At 49.1% G+C, this 17,276-nt stretch overlaps 6 protein-coding genes across 6 annotated transcripts; 3 read left to right on the plus strand and 3 right to left on the minus strand.

The window, feature by feature from the left end:
- Positions 1 to 1,182: 1,182 nt before the first annotated feature.
- PHYSODRAFT_403178 (hypothetical protein) lies at positions 1,183 to 1,560 on the minus strand (the record flags this gene model as incomplete). The annotated part of the gene is made up of 1 exon (XM_009524321.1): positions 1,183 to 1,560. A coding segment is annotated over one exon (378 nt), but the record flags the coding sequence as incomplete, so codon positions are not given.
- Positions 1,561 to 3,094: 1,534 nt separating this feature from the next.
- PHYSODRAFT_298265 (hypothetical protein) lies at positions 3,095 to 3,819 on the minus strand (the record flags this gene model as incomplete). Its single annotated transcript, XM_009524322.1, has 2 exons — positions 3,095 to 3,627; positions 3,654 to 3,819. 2 exons carry the CDS (start codon positions 3,817 to 3,819, stop codon positions 3,095 to 3,097), a joined length of 699 nt encoding a protein of 232 aa, XP_009522617.1.
- A 2,610-nt stretch (positions 3,820 to 6,429) lies between these two features.
- Positions 6,430 to 7,717, plus strand: PHYSODRAFT_403700 (hypothetical protein; the record flags this gene model as incomplete). Its single annotated transcript, XM_009524323.1, has 2 exons — positions 6,430 to 6,573; positions 7,523 to 7,717. Coding segments are annotated over 2 exons (339 nt in total), but the record flags the coding sequence as incomplete, so codon positions are not given.
- Positions 7,718 to 11,020: 3,303 nt separating this feature from the next.
- Positions 11,021 to 11,371, plus strand: PHYSODRAFT_495744 (hypothetical protein; the record flags this gene model as incomplete). Its single annotated transcript, XM_009524324.1, has 1 exon — positions 11,021 to 11,371. One exon carries the CDS (start codon positions 11,021 to 11,023, stop codon positions 11,369 to 11,371), a length of 351 nt encoding a protein of 116 aa, XP_009522619.1.
- A 715-nt stretch (positions 11,372 to 12,086) lies between these two features.
- On the plus strand, positions 12,087 to 12,299 carry PHYSODRAFT_410714 (hypothetical protein; the record flags this gene model as incomplete). The annotated part of the gene is made up of 1 exon (XM_009524325.1): positions 12,087 to 12,299. A coding segment is annotated over one exon (213 nt), but the record flags the coding sequence as incomplete, so codon positions are not given.
- A 1,526-nt stretch (positions 12,300 to 13,825) lies between these two features.
- On the minus strand, positions 13,826 to 14,161 carry PHYSODRAFT_328074 (hypothetical protein; the record flags this gene model as incomplete). Its single annotated transcript, XM_009524326.1, has 1 exon — positions 13,826 to 14,161. One exon carries the CDS (start codon positions 14,159 to 14,161, stop codon positions 13,826 to 13,828), a length of 336 nt encoding a protein of 111 aa, XP_009522621.1.
- Positions 14,162 to 17,276: the final 3,115 nt, after the last annotated feature.

A 17,276-nucleotide genomic window follows, 5' to 3' on the forward strand; every position in this document is an offset into this window, starting at 1 on the left:
ACACCCACAACGTTTAGGGCAGTATGTACTACAATCGAAGTTGTACCACTGTACCATACAGAAGTTTCACAGATATGCAATTTGCAGATTTGCACCATACCTTGTACTTTAAACTTTTATAAGGGTTCTAGTGCGCAAGCATGTAAGCGCCAACGCATAAGTACCTTTCTCGTATGTTTCACTTTTAAACATGCAGGTAGATGTCGTTTACATTTTAGATGCAGAAGTGTTACACTTGCGCGTGTTGCAAAAGTGTAACAGAAATGCACCTTGCAGAAGTGTTACACTTCTGCAATGTACAAATATGTACCACTTCGGTATGATGCACTTATGCTACACTTCTGCAATTTATGCCTTTGTAACACTGCTGATGCATTACTTATTAGTAAAATTAATAAATAAGCCTATCAAAACATCAGAAGTGTAGCATGGTTTCCTTGTTAACTTTCTCACTACAGGTTACGTGTAAGTTAACCTAGCTGACGGACTTCATCCGAAGTAATAGTGTGCGGATGACATTTTGCGTACACAAGCCCTCGGCTTTTTCTTGACTGAAGCCACGATATTTCCTTTGACCCGAAGGATACCGGTCGCATGAGCAGTAGAGGCCACGTAGTCACAGGTTCGCTTTTTTGAGCTTGGGCCGCTGCGAGGAAGTTGAGGGCGAGGCGATGAGTTCACATGCGCCGAAGATGGCGTAGTATTAGCGGTCTTGTCGCTCATGACGGCCATCGAGAGGGCGGGATCAGCAATCGCTCCGTCAGAATTAGGGACCAAGACCGGCAGGTCTGGTTCAGATGCAGTATGCAGCGAGGAGGCAGCTTCTTCATCCAGCTCAGGCTCTGCTCCCAAATCACCAGTACAGGAAGAATCCGATCCATTTACCGGCACAGCGTTGCCACCCGAGTCAAGCTGGCTCTGCTAAGCGAGGGATCCCAAATACCTAGCATATCGGGGATTGAACGGCACTTGGCTGTCCACAGCCTCCTTAAATCTTGGGTTGACGCCGCTGTTGTCGGTTGTTAAGTCGCGCAACGTTGCCACGGCCTCTCGAGCCGAGCCTCGCGTCATTTCATGAGCTTCCATCGCTTCAGAGTCACTATGCAACAAATTATACGATCTCGTGGCAGATACATGAGCCGCCGTATCCCGCATCAACACGAGTAATTTGTCTCATGCTCCTGCCGAAAAGCTGCCAGCCACTTGCGCACCCAAGCACTCAATAACCGCGGCAGCAGACTCAGCAATACCATCGGCATCACGCTTCCGAACAGCCATCGCCATAGCAGCCAGCTCTGCCGACATCGCGGCCCGCGCCACAGAGCCACAGAGCTGATTGCGCTGTCGTAGAAGCTTGGCCAGAGCCTGGTCGGCCGCCGACTCGGGCGCTTGAACTGGGGCGTCCCAGGTTCTACCAACGCGCGAGTCAGTCGAAGTGATAGCAGCGCGTGCTCGATGTGGATAACGAGCGCCATCTTGGCGCTCGTCTAGCACCCCGTTGGGCGCTTCTTCCAGAGGGAACGTGTCGTCAGCAGTGCTCTGCAAGAGGCTCTCTCTCTCTCTTCTGGCGTTAGCGCTTTCCACTTCGCGCGCAGGGCCTTGCCGGCGCGATTGCTGAGCCATGCCTTAGTGACTGCAGCCTCATGCGCGCCGTCGAGCTCTTCTTGAGCGAAAACCTTCGCCTGGGCAGACAATCCCTGCACTTGCTGTAGCTGGGATGCCCAGGCGAAGAAGGCGCGGTGGAGACGCATGAGAGGTGGCAGAGTGCTTTATGAACCGAGCTCTCGTTTTGGTACATGTACCTATTACGAATGACCCAAATGTGCGTTTGTCACAATCGGCTGTTTCCCAAATGTCGACTCTATTACGAGGGCCCTCCCGATGAGGGCCCTCCTTAGCGGATCCCCCCAAGGCCGCCGAGAATGAGCTCAAGCGCCGTGCTCCGCCGAAGGGGAAGGGCCTGTACATCTGTAATGTCTGCGGAAAACCGTACACTCCACGACAAAAATGTATGGACACCACAAAAGTAGCTGTAACTTCGTCATTTTTTATCGTTTTAAGGTGCGGTTTGGACTAGAGTTGCAGAACACGCTGATAAAGATCTGCACGCTGCTAACACGCGCGCTTTTGCGCTTCTTCAGGTAGCTCACATACAAACCACTGGTTCTGCCCAGGTGACAAAACTTATGGACAGCTAATCCCCATACAAAATCCTATATTAACCAAAACCCCTTACAAATGATACGACTTGGACTTTGTATGGGGCGACAAAGGAACCCATGATTTCTCCACTCTACCTTAGTACTGAGCCATATATCATCGACCAACAGTTTAGAATGGAGAAGACAATCGTATATCCAAGAGATAGCAGCATACAGAGCTACAAATTGGCACTAACTAGGATGCAACTGAACGTGCCTCGCAAATCATCAGATACTACATGGTAGCCACCACTCGAAATTCCAGTCGCTTACTACTTGCTCAGTTTTGTGCGATGGTCGATGTATTTATCACAGGTTACTAAACACACCTTCTAGTACACGATAATGCCATCAGACCTTTGTCTAACGTCGCGAGTATCGCCGTGAGGCTGGTTCCTTTGTCGCCCCATACAAAGTCCAAGTCGTATCATTTGTAAGGGGTTTTGGTTAATATAGGATTTTGTATGGGGATTAGCTGTCCATAAGTTTTGTCACCTGGGCAGAACCAGTGGTTTGTATGTGAGCTACCTGAAGAAGCGCAAAAGCGCGCGTGTTAGCAGCGTGCAGATCTTTATCAGCGTGTTCTGCAACTCTAGTCCAAACCGCACCTTAAAACGATAAAAAATGACGAAGTTACAGCTACTTTTGGTGGTGTCCATATCTTTTTGTCGTGGAGTGTACGACAATGACAGTTCGTATAGAACTCATGTAGCTCGTGGGCATGCAAAGAAACAATTGACTGAACAGTAAGTTTGGCAGCTACAAACAGCAATAAAGTTGGGGTGCTTTATTCAAATCTCAGTGTGTGTCTAGGTTTCGCACTAACTTCTAATGCAGAGAGGATGAGCTTTCAACTCCAGCTATCTCATGTTGGCGATGTCCTGTGGTATCACCTACGTACCAGGATCTGCTTGAAGCAAACTAGCACAGACTGCAGCTGCCGATGTCCCAACGCTTGTCTGGGCATGAACAAGCTCTTGGAGCGACACCGCTGGGGCCATCTCAGTGGCAGCTGCAGCTCGTCGGCGATGATCTGGGTGAACTCGAGCGTCTTCAGACGGAGGGTGGTTGTGAAGCCGGCTCCCGTTCCGAGTGTGAACGATCATCCAGGCTTCTCTTGGGTCATCCTCAGACACGGCACGCAGAGACTGCGCGCGCTCGGATCCCATTCCCGAGCTCAGCGAATGCAAAGCTATCTCGCGCATGTTCATTCTTGGAGACGTGGAGACTTCGCTTCCACGGTTGAGTAGGTTGGTCAGTTCCATGGCCTGATACTTGATGTGTCCTGCCGTTTGCCGCTGCTGGTTACCAGGAAAGTTGATGAAGAACAGTATCGGTGTGGCGTAGGTTGAAGGTGCTGACACGACGGGTGGCTTGGCTGCTCGTGGAGTAGTTCTCATCGGAGATGGCGGATTGGCTGCTACTGCTAAGGGTGAGCTGAGTTGAGCTTACCAACTGCAAAGTTGACTTGTTGTGTTGTTTCTGGTGTTGTGGTTGTAGTGCTGACGAGGAGTTCTTGAAGTTTTGCTTGAGCAAGCCTGCGAGAGTGTTGCTGGAGGGGCGCTGCTACTGGGGAGCTGCTGCTGCTGGGTTGTTTTCGAGAGTGAGGATCTCGCATTTGAGGCGCTTGATAGCAGAGATGAGGGCCAAACAAGTATACTGACAGCAACATTAATACACAGTTTTTGAGGACGATAACTTCATCCTATAATAGGTTTCGAGGACGAGTGCTACTACTGCTTTAAGATCGTCCTCTGCAACGGACACACCTCGGTGGGACGGGCACACCTGCAAATTGACTTATGTATAGTATGTATGAAAACGGCTGGTTTTGGGGAGCCCGTTTGTACTATTTCTGTGAAATGGCTACAGTCCAGAACACACACGAGTATCGAAACTCTCAACGAGATCGATTACATAGTGTTTTTTCATGTTCTAATAGATGCAAAATGTAAAAATAACATTACCACCGATACATGTCAAGATTGCAATATCCCCCCGCTAGGCCTGGCTTGGCGTGGTTCGTCAGGCACACGTACTCGTACGAGCAGGTGCTAGTCAAACAGCTACACACTGTCGAGGTAGTGAAGGCCAGCGACGACCAGAGGAACACCGTCACGGCTAGCACCAACACGGAGGCCAAGAGCACGCACTGCGACGCAGCAGTCTCACGTGCTCGGCTTAATGTATAGTAGTGCAGTACTATTAATAATACTATAGCTGAATACTAACTCGTCGGAAAAGTACTGATCAGTAGTTTTCCTGGAACAAATCCAAATCTGCAAATCTCAGTAGTATTTACTGACTTATGGAAATTCTTCCTATGTTAACCCCCCCCCCCCGCACTCGCGAGGTTTTTCGGTCCCTGGCTTTGATCAATATACACCATGTTAAAGATGTATACTACATGTTAAAAGTATGCGTATTTGATCTAACTATTGCCTTCCGTAAGTACGACACATTTCTATAACCTACGGGAAACTGGTTGACACAGACAGACGCACATGTTGTCTAAGACGCCCTCGGATGGGTAGCTAAATTTCAACAGGGTGTATATACTACAACTTGCAGTGTCCTTTTTATTGATGGTGAACAAAAATCAAACACAAGGGCGGGTCTATGCCGGAAGTATCCTATGATTGCATCCCAACATACCAGACTATGCATGCCTTGAAAACAAAAAACCTGCTGCACCTAGCTAGCAATCAAGTGAAACGACTTCCCAACCGCGGGCTAATGGCGTCTTAGCATTATTATAGCGCACGTCCTGTTCGGTTTTATTGGATTGGGCCACCTCCCCAGGCTGCATTCTCTCTGAGGGGTGCATATTAGTACTTACATGCGCACTATAACCCTTACATAGCAAAATAGAGTGTCTACGGTCTCTGTGCAAATCCTTGGAAATGGCCCTCCTTAGTCTCACCCCCTGGTGTGCGATCCAGCATTTGCTGTCTGTAGCTTGATAAGGCAATATGTTGTACTGCGGGTTGTTGTTCTGTCTACTAATCAGGGGAGAGTCCGAGTGCATTTTGATTAGCTCTATTTGCGGTAAAATGAGAACTCAGGCCAGAAGTCTCATTCGCATGATGGGGAGAGCGGTTCCTGTTAGCAATCTGTAAGCAATCAAATAATCAGTCTAATCCACCATTCTCTGCAATTACTACTCGTTCTTTGTGCATATTTTCACCTACACCTGTGCATTTCACGTAGAAAAAGACGTGCTGTTCTTTTTCATAACATGTAGTCATATACACCGTATGAGTGCGGGGGGGGGGGTTAAAGTTAAGCTAATCAACCGCCAGTACCAAGCACAACGCAGAGCAAGAACGGAGCGGTTGCCACTGCAAGAATAAATCGGTTGTCGCTGCAAGAAAACAAACTGATAAGGTCCCCGATAGAATGGCGCCAACTCCTTGCATAATAGTAAGCACTGATTTCGGCGGGGACGTTTTCTTTCGCTCTCTTCGCCGTGGCGTTGCGCGTTAAACCAAGCTCGAATATCAGAGCACGGCATATAGTAGCAGTAGAAAATTTCTACTAGAAATGTTTGGTAGGACAGGAAACGCTGACTTTAAAGCTGCTTGCAGCTCCTCGATATAAAAACAGGGATGTTCTTCAATATTGTAGACGTAGTTTAGTACGATAGATCGCCAACGCATGCCAATCATCGACTAGAAATCAATCAGACAAAGCGAGCGAGTTAGAATTAGAATCAGTGCCGTAGTATTGTCGGATTTACTCCAGCCATTCAACGTAAGTGAACATAACTCAACGTTAACTCGTTGTCTTAGCAGCTATTCTATCTTAAATCGACGAGTTAGCCTCCTAACTCAATGATGGGCTAATCACCGTGATTTGCTAAAACAACGAATTACGTCGTTGTTTAGACAGAAATCATACACGGCACAATATTATTAGATACCTTTTGCTCACGTTTTTACGGATTCTGCTGCCTCCCTGAGTTTCGTAAATTGTAAAATTGCCAACGACACTTTTTGCCCACGTATATTCAATTAGGTATGAATATCAATCTACAACGCCGGCAGCGTTGTTAAGTACCACGCGAGCTTTCCAGCTCTAGTTGATGGCCCCTGGCGCTAGGATCAAGCGTTTACACTCGTCCGAGGTGACGAGAGGAAGTCGGGTTGGTGCTGATCTCGTCCTGAGTGTTCCGAGCGCAAAACCTCAACAACATAAACGTAAAAACCTTCAGTATTGACACCGGGGAGCCTCGAACTACGTGTGCATCGGACAGATGAAGAAGCTCTCGTGGATGCGTCCAGCGTTGACACTCGGCCCAGGACCAGCTTCATCTACCCGAAATAGGTCTTTCGTCACGCGTTCTGAGAAGGTGAGGGTCTTGAACCCCATCGTCTATACACAAGCACCGCCTTACAGTAAACACTAGCGTTTCCGCCTTGTTTGCGATTGATTTCAGCTAAGCTTAACCTGTTCGTAGAGTCAGACGATTTTCATCCGTTCATCATGCAGCCACTCGGAAATGTAAAAGCTGACTGGCACGAGGACCAAATCTGCTCTCCTTAAAAAATATTTTTTTCTAGCTAATACGCCTTACGGCGTACTTGAAAGATCGATTTGACAACCAGTACCGCGTGCGGTTTCCTTGAAGGCTTTTGGTGTGAACGTAGACTTATACTGGGATAGGAAGCAACGTTAGTGCTGCTATCGCAGACCAAATAGGATTATATCAAACGATGACCCCTCTTGACATCTAACTGGTATATTTTCTTGAAACCGGTATGACCCCAGTGATGCACTGGGCCCTCCATATGCGTGGGTAAATCGAACCGGTAGAATATTTATTACTCCGGTATGAATCCGGTGCCGCACTGGGGCCTCCAAAAGGTTTATATGCGTCCAACCGGTGTGCAACCGACGACACTGGTATGATTCAGTACGTATATTCGAGCAGTGAGCGAATTGAAGTAAAGAGAACGATTGAGGCGGACTGTAGTAGCACTTGAAATAAGCATTTGCATTTTCAAGTATAAAACTTCTACAAGCTGCAAACAGATCTCAGCCAAGGTGCGCATTTGTTGTAAAGCGTTGCCAGTTGATATCTGGCATCTACAGTCTTAAGGACAATTTTCGGGCAGATGCTGCGGCTGCGAAGCAGGCGCAGGAGATGACCGTAGCTCATAAGAAAAGTCATCAATAAAACTAAAAAGGGGGTTTATACCAAAATCCTCCTATCCCAGCCTTCGCGGAGCCCTAGTACTACTTAGAGCAGCAAACAACGGACGCGTTTGCAATATATACATATCGTTGGTGTATTGTCAAAACCTCGAACATGTTTGCAGAGTACACTACTCTGCAGCATGTACTTCATGCGTGTGTACTACTCATGCAAGCTTCACAAGCGGGTCAACCTTATCGCGCTTGACGAACAGCTCATCCAGCACAAAATCACGTTCTGCACCAAGTGCGTTGAGGGATGCTTTAAATGGGATACCCAGAAGCCTGTTCAGAGCCAAGCTGTTGGTTATGAGGTCTACAACGAGTTTTTGATCGCCTTGCGGTCAGATATGGAAATATATAATAACTGTGTGGCAGTAGAAAAAATATGTTTAGCCCAACTGACCGGGAATATCTTGCCTTTAACGACGGCTGCAACGCGTCAAATTTCATCTTATATGATCTAGGACTAGTGAACATAATACTTCTCGTTCGGCTTCACCTCGATACAAGCACAGCGGCGCTGCCGAGGTCGTGCGGTTGATGCGCATGCCGTCTATTTGTACAACTCGTAAAATTACCATTGAAACTCGATAAAATAATTTGTGCACTGTTTCCATAAAACATTATATGCCAAAGGTATATCATGATACGCAGGATGTCGTTCTGCAATTTTACCGCCGTATTTTGTGCGGAAACGTGTGCTCGAAAACGCGTAAATTACGTGGGCAAAAGGTGTCTATTACTGGGAATTATGGACATATTTTACATTTTCTGACAACAGGCACTCTCCGGTTTGGTTGTGAGTTGGTTATGAAGATAACATCCGCCACCGTAGCTCGTGAACCCGCGTACATGTGGACTGAGGAGGTTTTAGCACGTAGTAGTCACCAAGCAGTCAAAATGCAACGAGTTGTAGTTGGATCGAGCTGTCGCTCGCCACAGCAGCGAACTATTATCGACGGAACGCAGCGGTGGACGTACACTGTTGCACTTCTCGGGGCTCAGCCAGCCGGGTGCAAACTTGGAGAAGCGTGGAGGGCGAGGCGAGGTAGAGAGGCTTGTCGAGGAAGTAGTCGGAGTTGGATGCGATTGGAGACTTGAGGACTTGAGAGGAAATGTGAGAATGATTCATTTTTGTTTGGAGTCTGCTAAGGAAGCGAGAAAACCTTCCGCACTGCCAGGACATGTAGGAATCTAGCTACTCATACAAATAGACTGACCTATTCCACCTACAGGGTGCATACTTGAATCTGCTCAGTCCGGTCCAGGAGCAACTCATCTTGAAGCCATAATTTGAGTCGAGTAAATCTTCGACCTCCGAACCGATGAGAAAATGCAACATACACAGCAAGGTGGCGCCCACCACGAAGATTAAGGCGCGGGTGTGCAGCTGATGTAGGTAGGTGGCAACAGCAAGTCCGCTAGCTAGCGTCACATGAAACCGGTAGCTGGAAGCTCGTAGCTTGAAGCTGGAAGACAGCGGAGGGGGAGTGGTGTTCAAAGAGCACAATAACAGTAGTGGGCAAGGTAAGGGGCTTGGCGGAAATGCACATGAGCCCAGAAGACGAGGACGCACGGACAGTATAGTGTAGAGGATGTTATGATTTGCCTCCGGTTTTCGCCGTTGGCGCAACGACGGTGGTCGCCTAATGGAGCGAAGGTGCTGGCGAAGTCGTCAGAAGGAGAGAGGTCGTGGAGACAAGTGAGGAGAAGCTGCGGAGCAGCAGACAGGTGTTGAATTAGTTCGAGTGGTTGGTGGAGTAGCTGCAGCCACAGTGCATTGAGCAAGTAGGAGCTCAGTCTCAATTCGGCAGGGTCAAGCGCAAGAGGGCGAAGGTAGAGTGAGCAAAGGAAACGAGTTGTGTACTTGTGCATTAACACTACTTGGCTACTCCTGTTTCCTTATCGGTGGCGGGTGCGGCAAAAATCGAGCGGCAAGGTCCTCGGGGAAGCGCGCACACCTACCTGGATCGTAATAGAGGAGCATAGCGAGAGACGGCCGGGGCTGCAGGGTTCGTCAACGGCGTTTTGATCGAGGGTTTTGTGCGTGCAAATGCCCATGCAGACAACAGGAAATCCGTCGCGCTTTATGCCTCGACACACGTTCGTATAATGAGAATCCTTGCTCGTCGTCACGTGTAGCGCATGCGACGAGATGCAGGAAGATATCTATATACCGTGAAGGTAAAGCACAATTTTACGATTTATCGCCCCTCCAACTGAAATCTTTTAAACGAGGACTACCAACAACACGCGTCTACCCCACACGGTCGGCGGAGATAGTGGGATAATAAAACCTGAAGATCAGCTCCGATCCCTTTTACGTGCCTACCTGCATGCTGTAGGTCAGAGAAATTTACCCTATGATAATATAATAGCACCGTTAGCCACTCGAATACACTGTGCAATGCTTGGTTTTGCGCTAATCCAACTATGGTCCCTCTGAATGAAAGGGTGCCAGTCTCAGCTACAAGTCAACTATACTGGGAGGTCCTCGATTTACGCCCTACAACTATAATACGCCGAGATCACTAATACATCTCGGCACTTCGGCCGGAGGCCGCCCGGTCGCAGCCATTTCCCGATATCACATATATGTTGGCGCCAAGTCGCGTAACTTAGACCTTTACTCAGCTCCCGTATCACTTAGCCATATTCTGCTATGTACTGCAACAAGCCTGGTCAGCTCTTTCCACAGAGCAATCACCTCTGCTTCTGATAGGGTAACTCCACTCATTAACGCTTGGTTTTGCTTGACTCGGTCCGGTGAGGTGACCATGACTGCAGTATGAAAGTTTTAAATTGACATACCGTTAGATCAATTTCACATGTGCCAGCCTCGGTGGGCACGAACAAAGTTGTTTAAAAGAAAAAAACAATAGAAAATAAATATACTGGTACGTCACAAATCCTGAAGCAGATATCGCAGGGTATAGAGATACAAGGGTACGCGTTTCGTCTGTAAAGGATTGTTGGTAAAGCTATGCATTTTATCCAATCTGGTGTAAACCCGCGCTAAACTGATAGCTATTGCATCAATCACTTTTAACAGGCGGTGGTTATTTAGTGACTCTATAGACATATTGAATTCAAATGAAAAAAATGAGTGGCTACAACGCTGCTAATGGAATCGCAGCGCAAAAGCAAGTGACGCGTATGATTCGCTATCTCTAACAGCCTCATTTCCTAATTACCACTATGGAGACTACCAAGCGCCCCGGCAGAAAGCGAGACGATGCCTGGGAGGCTAACATATAAAAGGAAGACGCGGTAGGGTATGTAAGTGTTCGTTGCCAAAAGTCTAAGCGCTGCCCTATAAGTTGCGCGATCGTCTGATCCTACGTGGAATCAGAAACTCGGTATGCGCATTTTTTGCAGCGTATGCGTCTTTAGCAGAAAAATCCTCCAGTATGCGCCTTTTGCAGTTTTCTCCCACGCAGGACCAGTTCAACAAGCTGTTCGCCTTATGGCTCTTGACCACCGGTATGACATTCTACAAGGCGCAGCACAAAACATGCGCCGCGGTGTTTCGTCTGGTCAGCCCGACCGTTAGTATCCCGTTTCAACCCCTCATCCGTGGACGCCTGCTAGAAGAGTGCTACGACGACTCGATTCGCTAAATGAGCGCTGCACTCGCGAGGCGCTTCAGTTCTCTCGTCACCGACGGCTGGACGGATATCAATGGCATCGCGGTAATCAATTACCTCGCCATTTGCGGCTACCAGACATTTTTCTTGGAGTCAGTATACACAGGCAGCACCAGTGACGCCGTGCTTCTAGCCGACGATATCCAACGCGTGATCAGAAAGGACGACTTCATCGATTTCGTGGCGGTTGTGACCGACAATTCACCGGCCAATCAGAATTCATGGACGATTCTTCAAGAACCTCGCCGGGAAATGTTTTTTCTCGGTTGCGCCGCACACACAGTCAATCTGCTGGTGAAGGACGTGGTGGCGTCGCTCACGTGACTGGAGAAACAAGTGACGGACTTCAACGACGTCGTCGTCTTCTTCAAGAAGAACCACAAGTTGTGGTACCAACTGAAGACTCTCCAGCAGAAACCTGCTACACCGGACGGCGGTGCGCCGCCGGCTCTAGCGCTGCCGTGTGATACACGGTGGGGGTCTATTATAGCGTCTCTTCAAAGCGTGCTAAAGTCTGAGAAGATTTTGCTGCAGCTGGAATCAGATCGTGGGTTCCCGAGCGTTCCAAGAAGGCTGCGCGCCGCGCGGTGTTCGACGTCGTCACGGGTAAGACTCTCGTGCCCCAATTGCAGAAGGCAGTCAAGATCTTGGAACCGCTAGTCAAGGACCAACCTCGTTTCGAAAAGAACAGGGCCGTGCCGTCGGAGGTGTTCGACATGGTTTTGGTGCTACCGAGCGAAATTCCGCAGCCGCCTTTAACGGCCGCGGAGCAAGCGGCTGTTCGCTCGAAGATTGCAGCTCGGTTCAATTTCGTGTATGGTGATGCTCATGGCGTAGCGCACTTGCTGGACCCCCGCTTTGCTGGCGTTGGGATGGACGTTAATACGAAGGAAAAGGTCGAGACATTCGTCACCAGTTGGCACGGGTCGGAGAAAGCCGATGATGTCATGGTAGAGCTGAGCCAGTTCCATGTCTCGTCGCCGCGATGAAGGCCTCGCACAAAATGGGTTTGCTCAAGAAGAAGAAGATCGCGGTAACAGACTTCTGGAGCGGGCTCAGCTCGTTCCCATTGTTACAGGCTGTGGCAGAAGTGGCGTTCAACGTTGTGTGCTCAAGCGCAGCAGCAGAGCGCAATTTTTCAACGCACAAGTTTGTGCACTCCACCTTGCGTAACCGGCTCGCGCCAGAACGCGTGGAGAAACTCGAACACATTTTCTTCAATGCGAAGAACTGCTCGACGGACGAGCTTGAGTTCTTGGACGAGTTTGTACCTGTCGAGGACAAAGATGACGCGGCCGACATCAACCATGACGTCGACTTCATCTACTACTAAGAACGAGGTACAGTTGCAGTAGGTTGGCGTTAATCATGGTGGCAATGAAGAACGTTCGCCGAAATGACCTGTGGTTTATACCTTATTCCACGTGCTCGTGGGTGGGATGTGGTATATCCCAAATCCCATTTATTCTGTCTCAAGCCCCCGCGAACACTGCGGGGCTGCAAACTGCCCAACCCCAGCGGAAACTCGTAGACAGGCATTAACACTTGTTGCGAGTAAGTAAGAAGTTGCCGCCGCGTCCGGGGCCCACCACGCATTCATAGGACCGTTGCTGGTAACTGAATAGCGAGAGAGTTCGCGCGCTCAGGCGCGTTGGAGAAGGCTTGATTTGTGACTCACATTTGTAAATAATATCATTAAATCGGGGTCACATGACTCCCGCGTTAATGACTTTAATTTAAAAAAAATAGGGGAAATCCTGTTTCGGGGCCGTATTTTTGAAATAATTCTGTTTCGGGGCCGTAATGTTCAATTGAAGCGTTATTCTTGGAACATACCTTGATTTGGAAAATATCCATAACGTACCCTGTAGCCCAAGTGTATCCTGTTGCCCATGTGTTACCAGTAACGTATCGTGTTTCCGAAGTGTTACCTATCTCCCACTCGTACTCTGTAGCCTACGTGTAGCCTGTAGCCTACGTGTACCCTGTAGTCCATGTGTGGTGTTCCCATACATCTACCTCAAACAACAATCTGTCTGGCGTCCTCGCGAGATTTCTGTCGCTTCAGCCGTTCTTTTTTGCGCCGCTCGCACGTTCGGACGTTATGCCCTGGCTTGGAACATCGGCTACAATGAACGGGCGAGTCGTTGTTTAGATACTCCGAACGGTTTCGCATTCTCAACTTCTTCGGACGACCACGGGTAGCTTTGATGACAGGAGGCTTAGTCGAACCAGGGCTCAGGAGTCCAGCATCAACTGGAAACGCAGTCTCTTTGTAGCAGAGTCGGAGTTGCTCAACAGAATAGTACTCGGATATCGAATTGAGAGGGTCAATACCCACCGACTGTAACGCAGTACACGCATAAAGACAGGGGTATTGCAGCTCCGTCCACAATCCACATGAGCACAGCCGTGTAGCTATGTCCACTTGAGCATACGTATTCTCTGATACGCGCATCACTTCGATCACTGTGTCGCTGATGGACTGATAAGGCGCTGACGTCCCAATGCAATGTTCTTCATCACCTTTGCAACCACCCATGGAACGAAACGCCCCGATATGGAATCGCTGTCACGGCTCAGCTGCCACCTTCGCCCTTGAACGTTTCTCGTAAGACCTTGAAGACACCCTAGCCACGTGCCCTCGCGTTCACTAAGCAGCCAACTGTTTGCTGGCTCAGCAATGTTTGTCGTGACCTGACCAAACCGTGGTCGCGGAAAGAAGTATGAAATCCAGTTCTCCGTAGCGATTCCTGCAACACACCAATTACGATCTGGTTAGGCTACACGGTACTCATAGGATACACACCGCATCCCGGCTATAGGCAACGATTCGGCTACAGCCGCCACTGTGGACACACGGGACACGGTACAGGCTACGCCCCTACCTTTTAGATACTCTGCTGCCGCTGCGTTTTCATCTTCGCACTCATCCATCAGTCTGGCGTACTCCGTTGATGTCGTGACCTTTGCAAGCTTAGTGATCTTTCCGTTGAAGTCCGTCTTGCACTCAGTCTTCGTGTTCTTCTTGATGTGGAAGCAGCAGTACCCGTGCGGTACCTCAGGGAGTACGTGAGCCACCGCCGAGCTGAGACCTTTCTCGCGATCGCTCATGACGGCAACATCGACGTTGCTGATGAAAGTACATGCTTCCTTCAGTTTCTCAAGAAACCACTCCCAATGTTCGCCATCTTCTATCATCCCAATCCCAGCGGCCAAAACAATAATCTCTCGGTTGGGACTGAGGCAGCTCGCAATGAATAGAGTGCCTCGCTCCTTCGACTTTAAATGACACGCGTCTAAAGCAACCACGGGGAGGGCAAACTGCCCACGCTGTGTCCATGCACCAAGCGCCAGAAACCAGTGGAAGTAATTGTCGCTTCCCAGGATGACTTTGGCCTTCTTGCTGGACGTCGTCATGTCGGTCGTCGGGGAGGGCTTGAGCTTGTTGCCCTATTGTTGGTTTGTAGCTTGTGGTTGAGGGGGCAAATTCCGAAGTGAGATTAAATGTTATCGTCTCTCAAACTACTCTCTAGCCTTCCCCTCCTGCTTTCCTTCTTGTTCTCCTTGTGCTCGTTGGTGCCTCTCATCAGACGGATTACTCCCGCGTTTCGCTTGACTTGATCTCAGTATATATGGGTCTCCCTGACCAGCCATTGGTGTATCCAGAGCCCGGCTGCCGCCGGCTCTCCCGTCGCCGTCGGATCCTCCGAGTTATCGGCGGATGTGTCCACACGTTCTCCTCGTCCATGTGCATCTATTGGCGGCACTCCCGAAGACTCATGAACACCTATGAGTTCAAGTTAGTGTTGCTCCAACGGGCTCCCGGAGGTAGAAATGGAGATCTGCGTTCGTCTCCAGTTGTGTTGTTGTACAGAGTGACGTTTTGACCAATCAAATTCCGTCGCGGTTCGATAGTGCGGCCGTCTCCATCTCAAGCTACGTAGCGAACAGGCTCTAAGCAACTCAACGTAGCAACTCGACTGAGATGCTCCACTTCTAGTAGTATTCATAAGCTAATATGTACTGTAAGATTGAATCACTCAGACTGACCTGTGAACCAATTCTGTACATGTACATCCCGTTCGCGGACCGATTGCTCTCCTGTTCGTGACATGCAGCTGTGCATTGCTTACGTACTGTGTTTACTTTGAACATCCACACCGACAACGCGAGAGTCAGTTCCCCGGTCACCATCGTTGCTGTGGTCGCGTGGCGGCTAAACTTCAGTATACAAATAGCTTTTGACGTCGAGCCGGTCTTCTTGTTTTTGCGAAGCCAGACTGTCTCAATACTGGAGAAGACCAAAGGGGTCCTTTGGTCCTTTGAAAGGACCTCTAGGGCTTACAACTCCTTCGTAAACGTGTGGAAGGACTTCTGTGACACAAGTTACAAGCCGAGAAGAGCCCCGCACGCGGGGCTCTCTTTACCGGTTTAAGTCGAGCACGTGGGGCCACCCACCTCGCTTCGCTCGGCGGGGGAGTTTGCCTCTGTTGACTGTATTCGTTTCAAAATCTAAATCTAAATGAAAATATGGATTTCAGATTATACTACTTAAGTAAACGTTCTCACCGACGACGCCCATATTGAACACACGATAAAGTGCTAATCGGCCAGGGTGTACCCGTAGTTCGGGTTGGTGTAGTGACCCTCACGCCTGCACATATTCAAAAACCGAAATATTTCAGACAGATATCACATCTTCTGCCGTTTGAATTCAAGGACGACGTGTCTTAGTAAATGATTATCATACCATTTCCATTGAGGTGTATGTCTGAAACCCACGGCATAGTGAATCTTGGCAGAAGCCTAAAACTACGTAAGTCCCAATTGCAACAAACGTCTAATCATCAACGACTTGAGGTATAATTACAATGTAGATGACGCTAATAGTGCAACCCAATAACATTACAGCAAAACAACAGGGGCAAAATCCGCGCACCCGAAATGGATCGTCGGGGCGTGGCCCTGCTTGCCCAAAACCCAAGCGCTCAATTTAATTAGATGACTGACAAATCGTCTGTGGGCCTGTCCTGGACTGCTCGTGCCGACGACTGCACATTAAGCTTGTTGAGCGGACGCATAATACGCGTTACAACGCTGCAAAGCTGCCCGGAAAGAGTACAATCCGTTTATTTCAATCGAATTGAAAGTTGTAAGAAAAATACGTAAGTAAGCGATTTTTAACAATAGCACAATACTGAAAAACTAAATTTGAATTTGAATTTGTTGCGGTTTAGACGGCTAACTACACCCAATGCCGCGCACTGCTGCAGCGTCGCCTACGGATCATGTGCCTCCAGGACACGAGCCCGCGGCAGTAGCCCAAACACACGGGCACACCTCAATCAAACGCCACTCCGGCATGTGACCAATGCATACCCCTACGATATCCAAGTGCTAAAAGAAATAATAACCCCTCCTCTCGCGCTTCGTCGATCCGGAGTTCACCACCTCCACGCGTCCCTCCAACACGTCGTTCACCCTTGCCCGCCGCACGCCTTCGCTCTCTTCTCGCACTCCATCGATCCGGCGTTTACCACTGGACCACGCTCGTCGGAATTATATCGCAACACCACCATTGCCCCGAAAGGCAGCATGGCCAGCAGTCTGCTCTCTCTCCCCTATCTTTTGCTTCGTTGTTACCGTTATACCATGGTTTGCTTCTGCGTTGCTTACCGTCTTACTTAGCCTGTTTCGCCGCCAGGCTGACACCCTTCGTCGACCCTGGCCACCTTGACGATGCCATTGCTGCCGTCTTGCTCCTTCCTGGGCTCCCGAGGGAGGATTCCTCCCAGGTAGACCAAGGACCCGGAGATCCTTGGAGGCGACCCCTGACACTTCTCCGCGACCCGTTAAATTTTGGAATAAGCAGCACCCATCTACTTACAACTCCGCCGAATTGATTCCGAGATCAATCGTATCCGGTCAGTTCTCCATTCGTACTTACTAGCTGTGAATCGCACTTTTGTGGATACTATAGTTTATCCTAGTAAATCTTTGGGAGTTTTCATTAGACTGCTGCTGTATTTACTACTGTAGTACTGTATCACTACACACCCTGTCTATTTCTGTGTAGCATGCTACTATAATAATGCACACCATCCGTATTACCTGTAGTGATACAGCTCAAAAGGTGATTAATGCGAAACCCTGGACGGAGCAGGCCTTTGTATCTCGACACCTCGACAAATTACTATATGTTTCCGCTTCAAACTGAGGCTATGTA

This window comes from Phytophthora sojae (genome assembly GCF_000149755.1).
Source record: "Phytophthora sojae unplaced genomic scaffold PHYSOscaffold_3, whole genome shotgun sequence".
Lineage (NCBI taxonomy): Eukaryota > Oomycota > Peronosporomycetes > Peronosporales > Peronosporaceae > Phytophthora > Phytophthora sojae.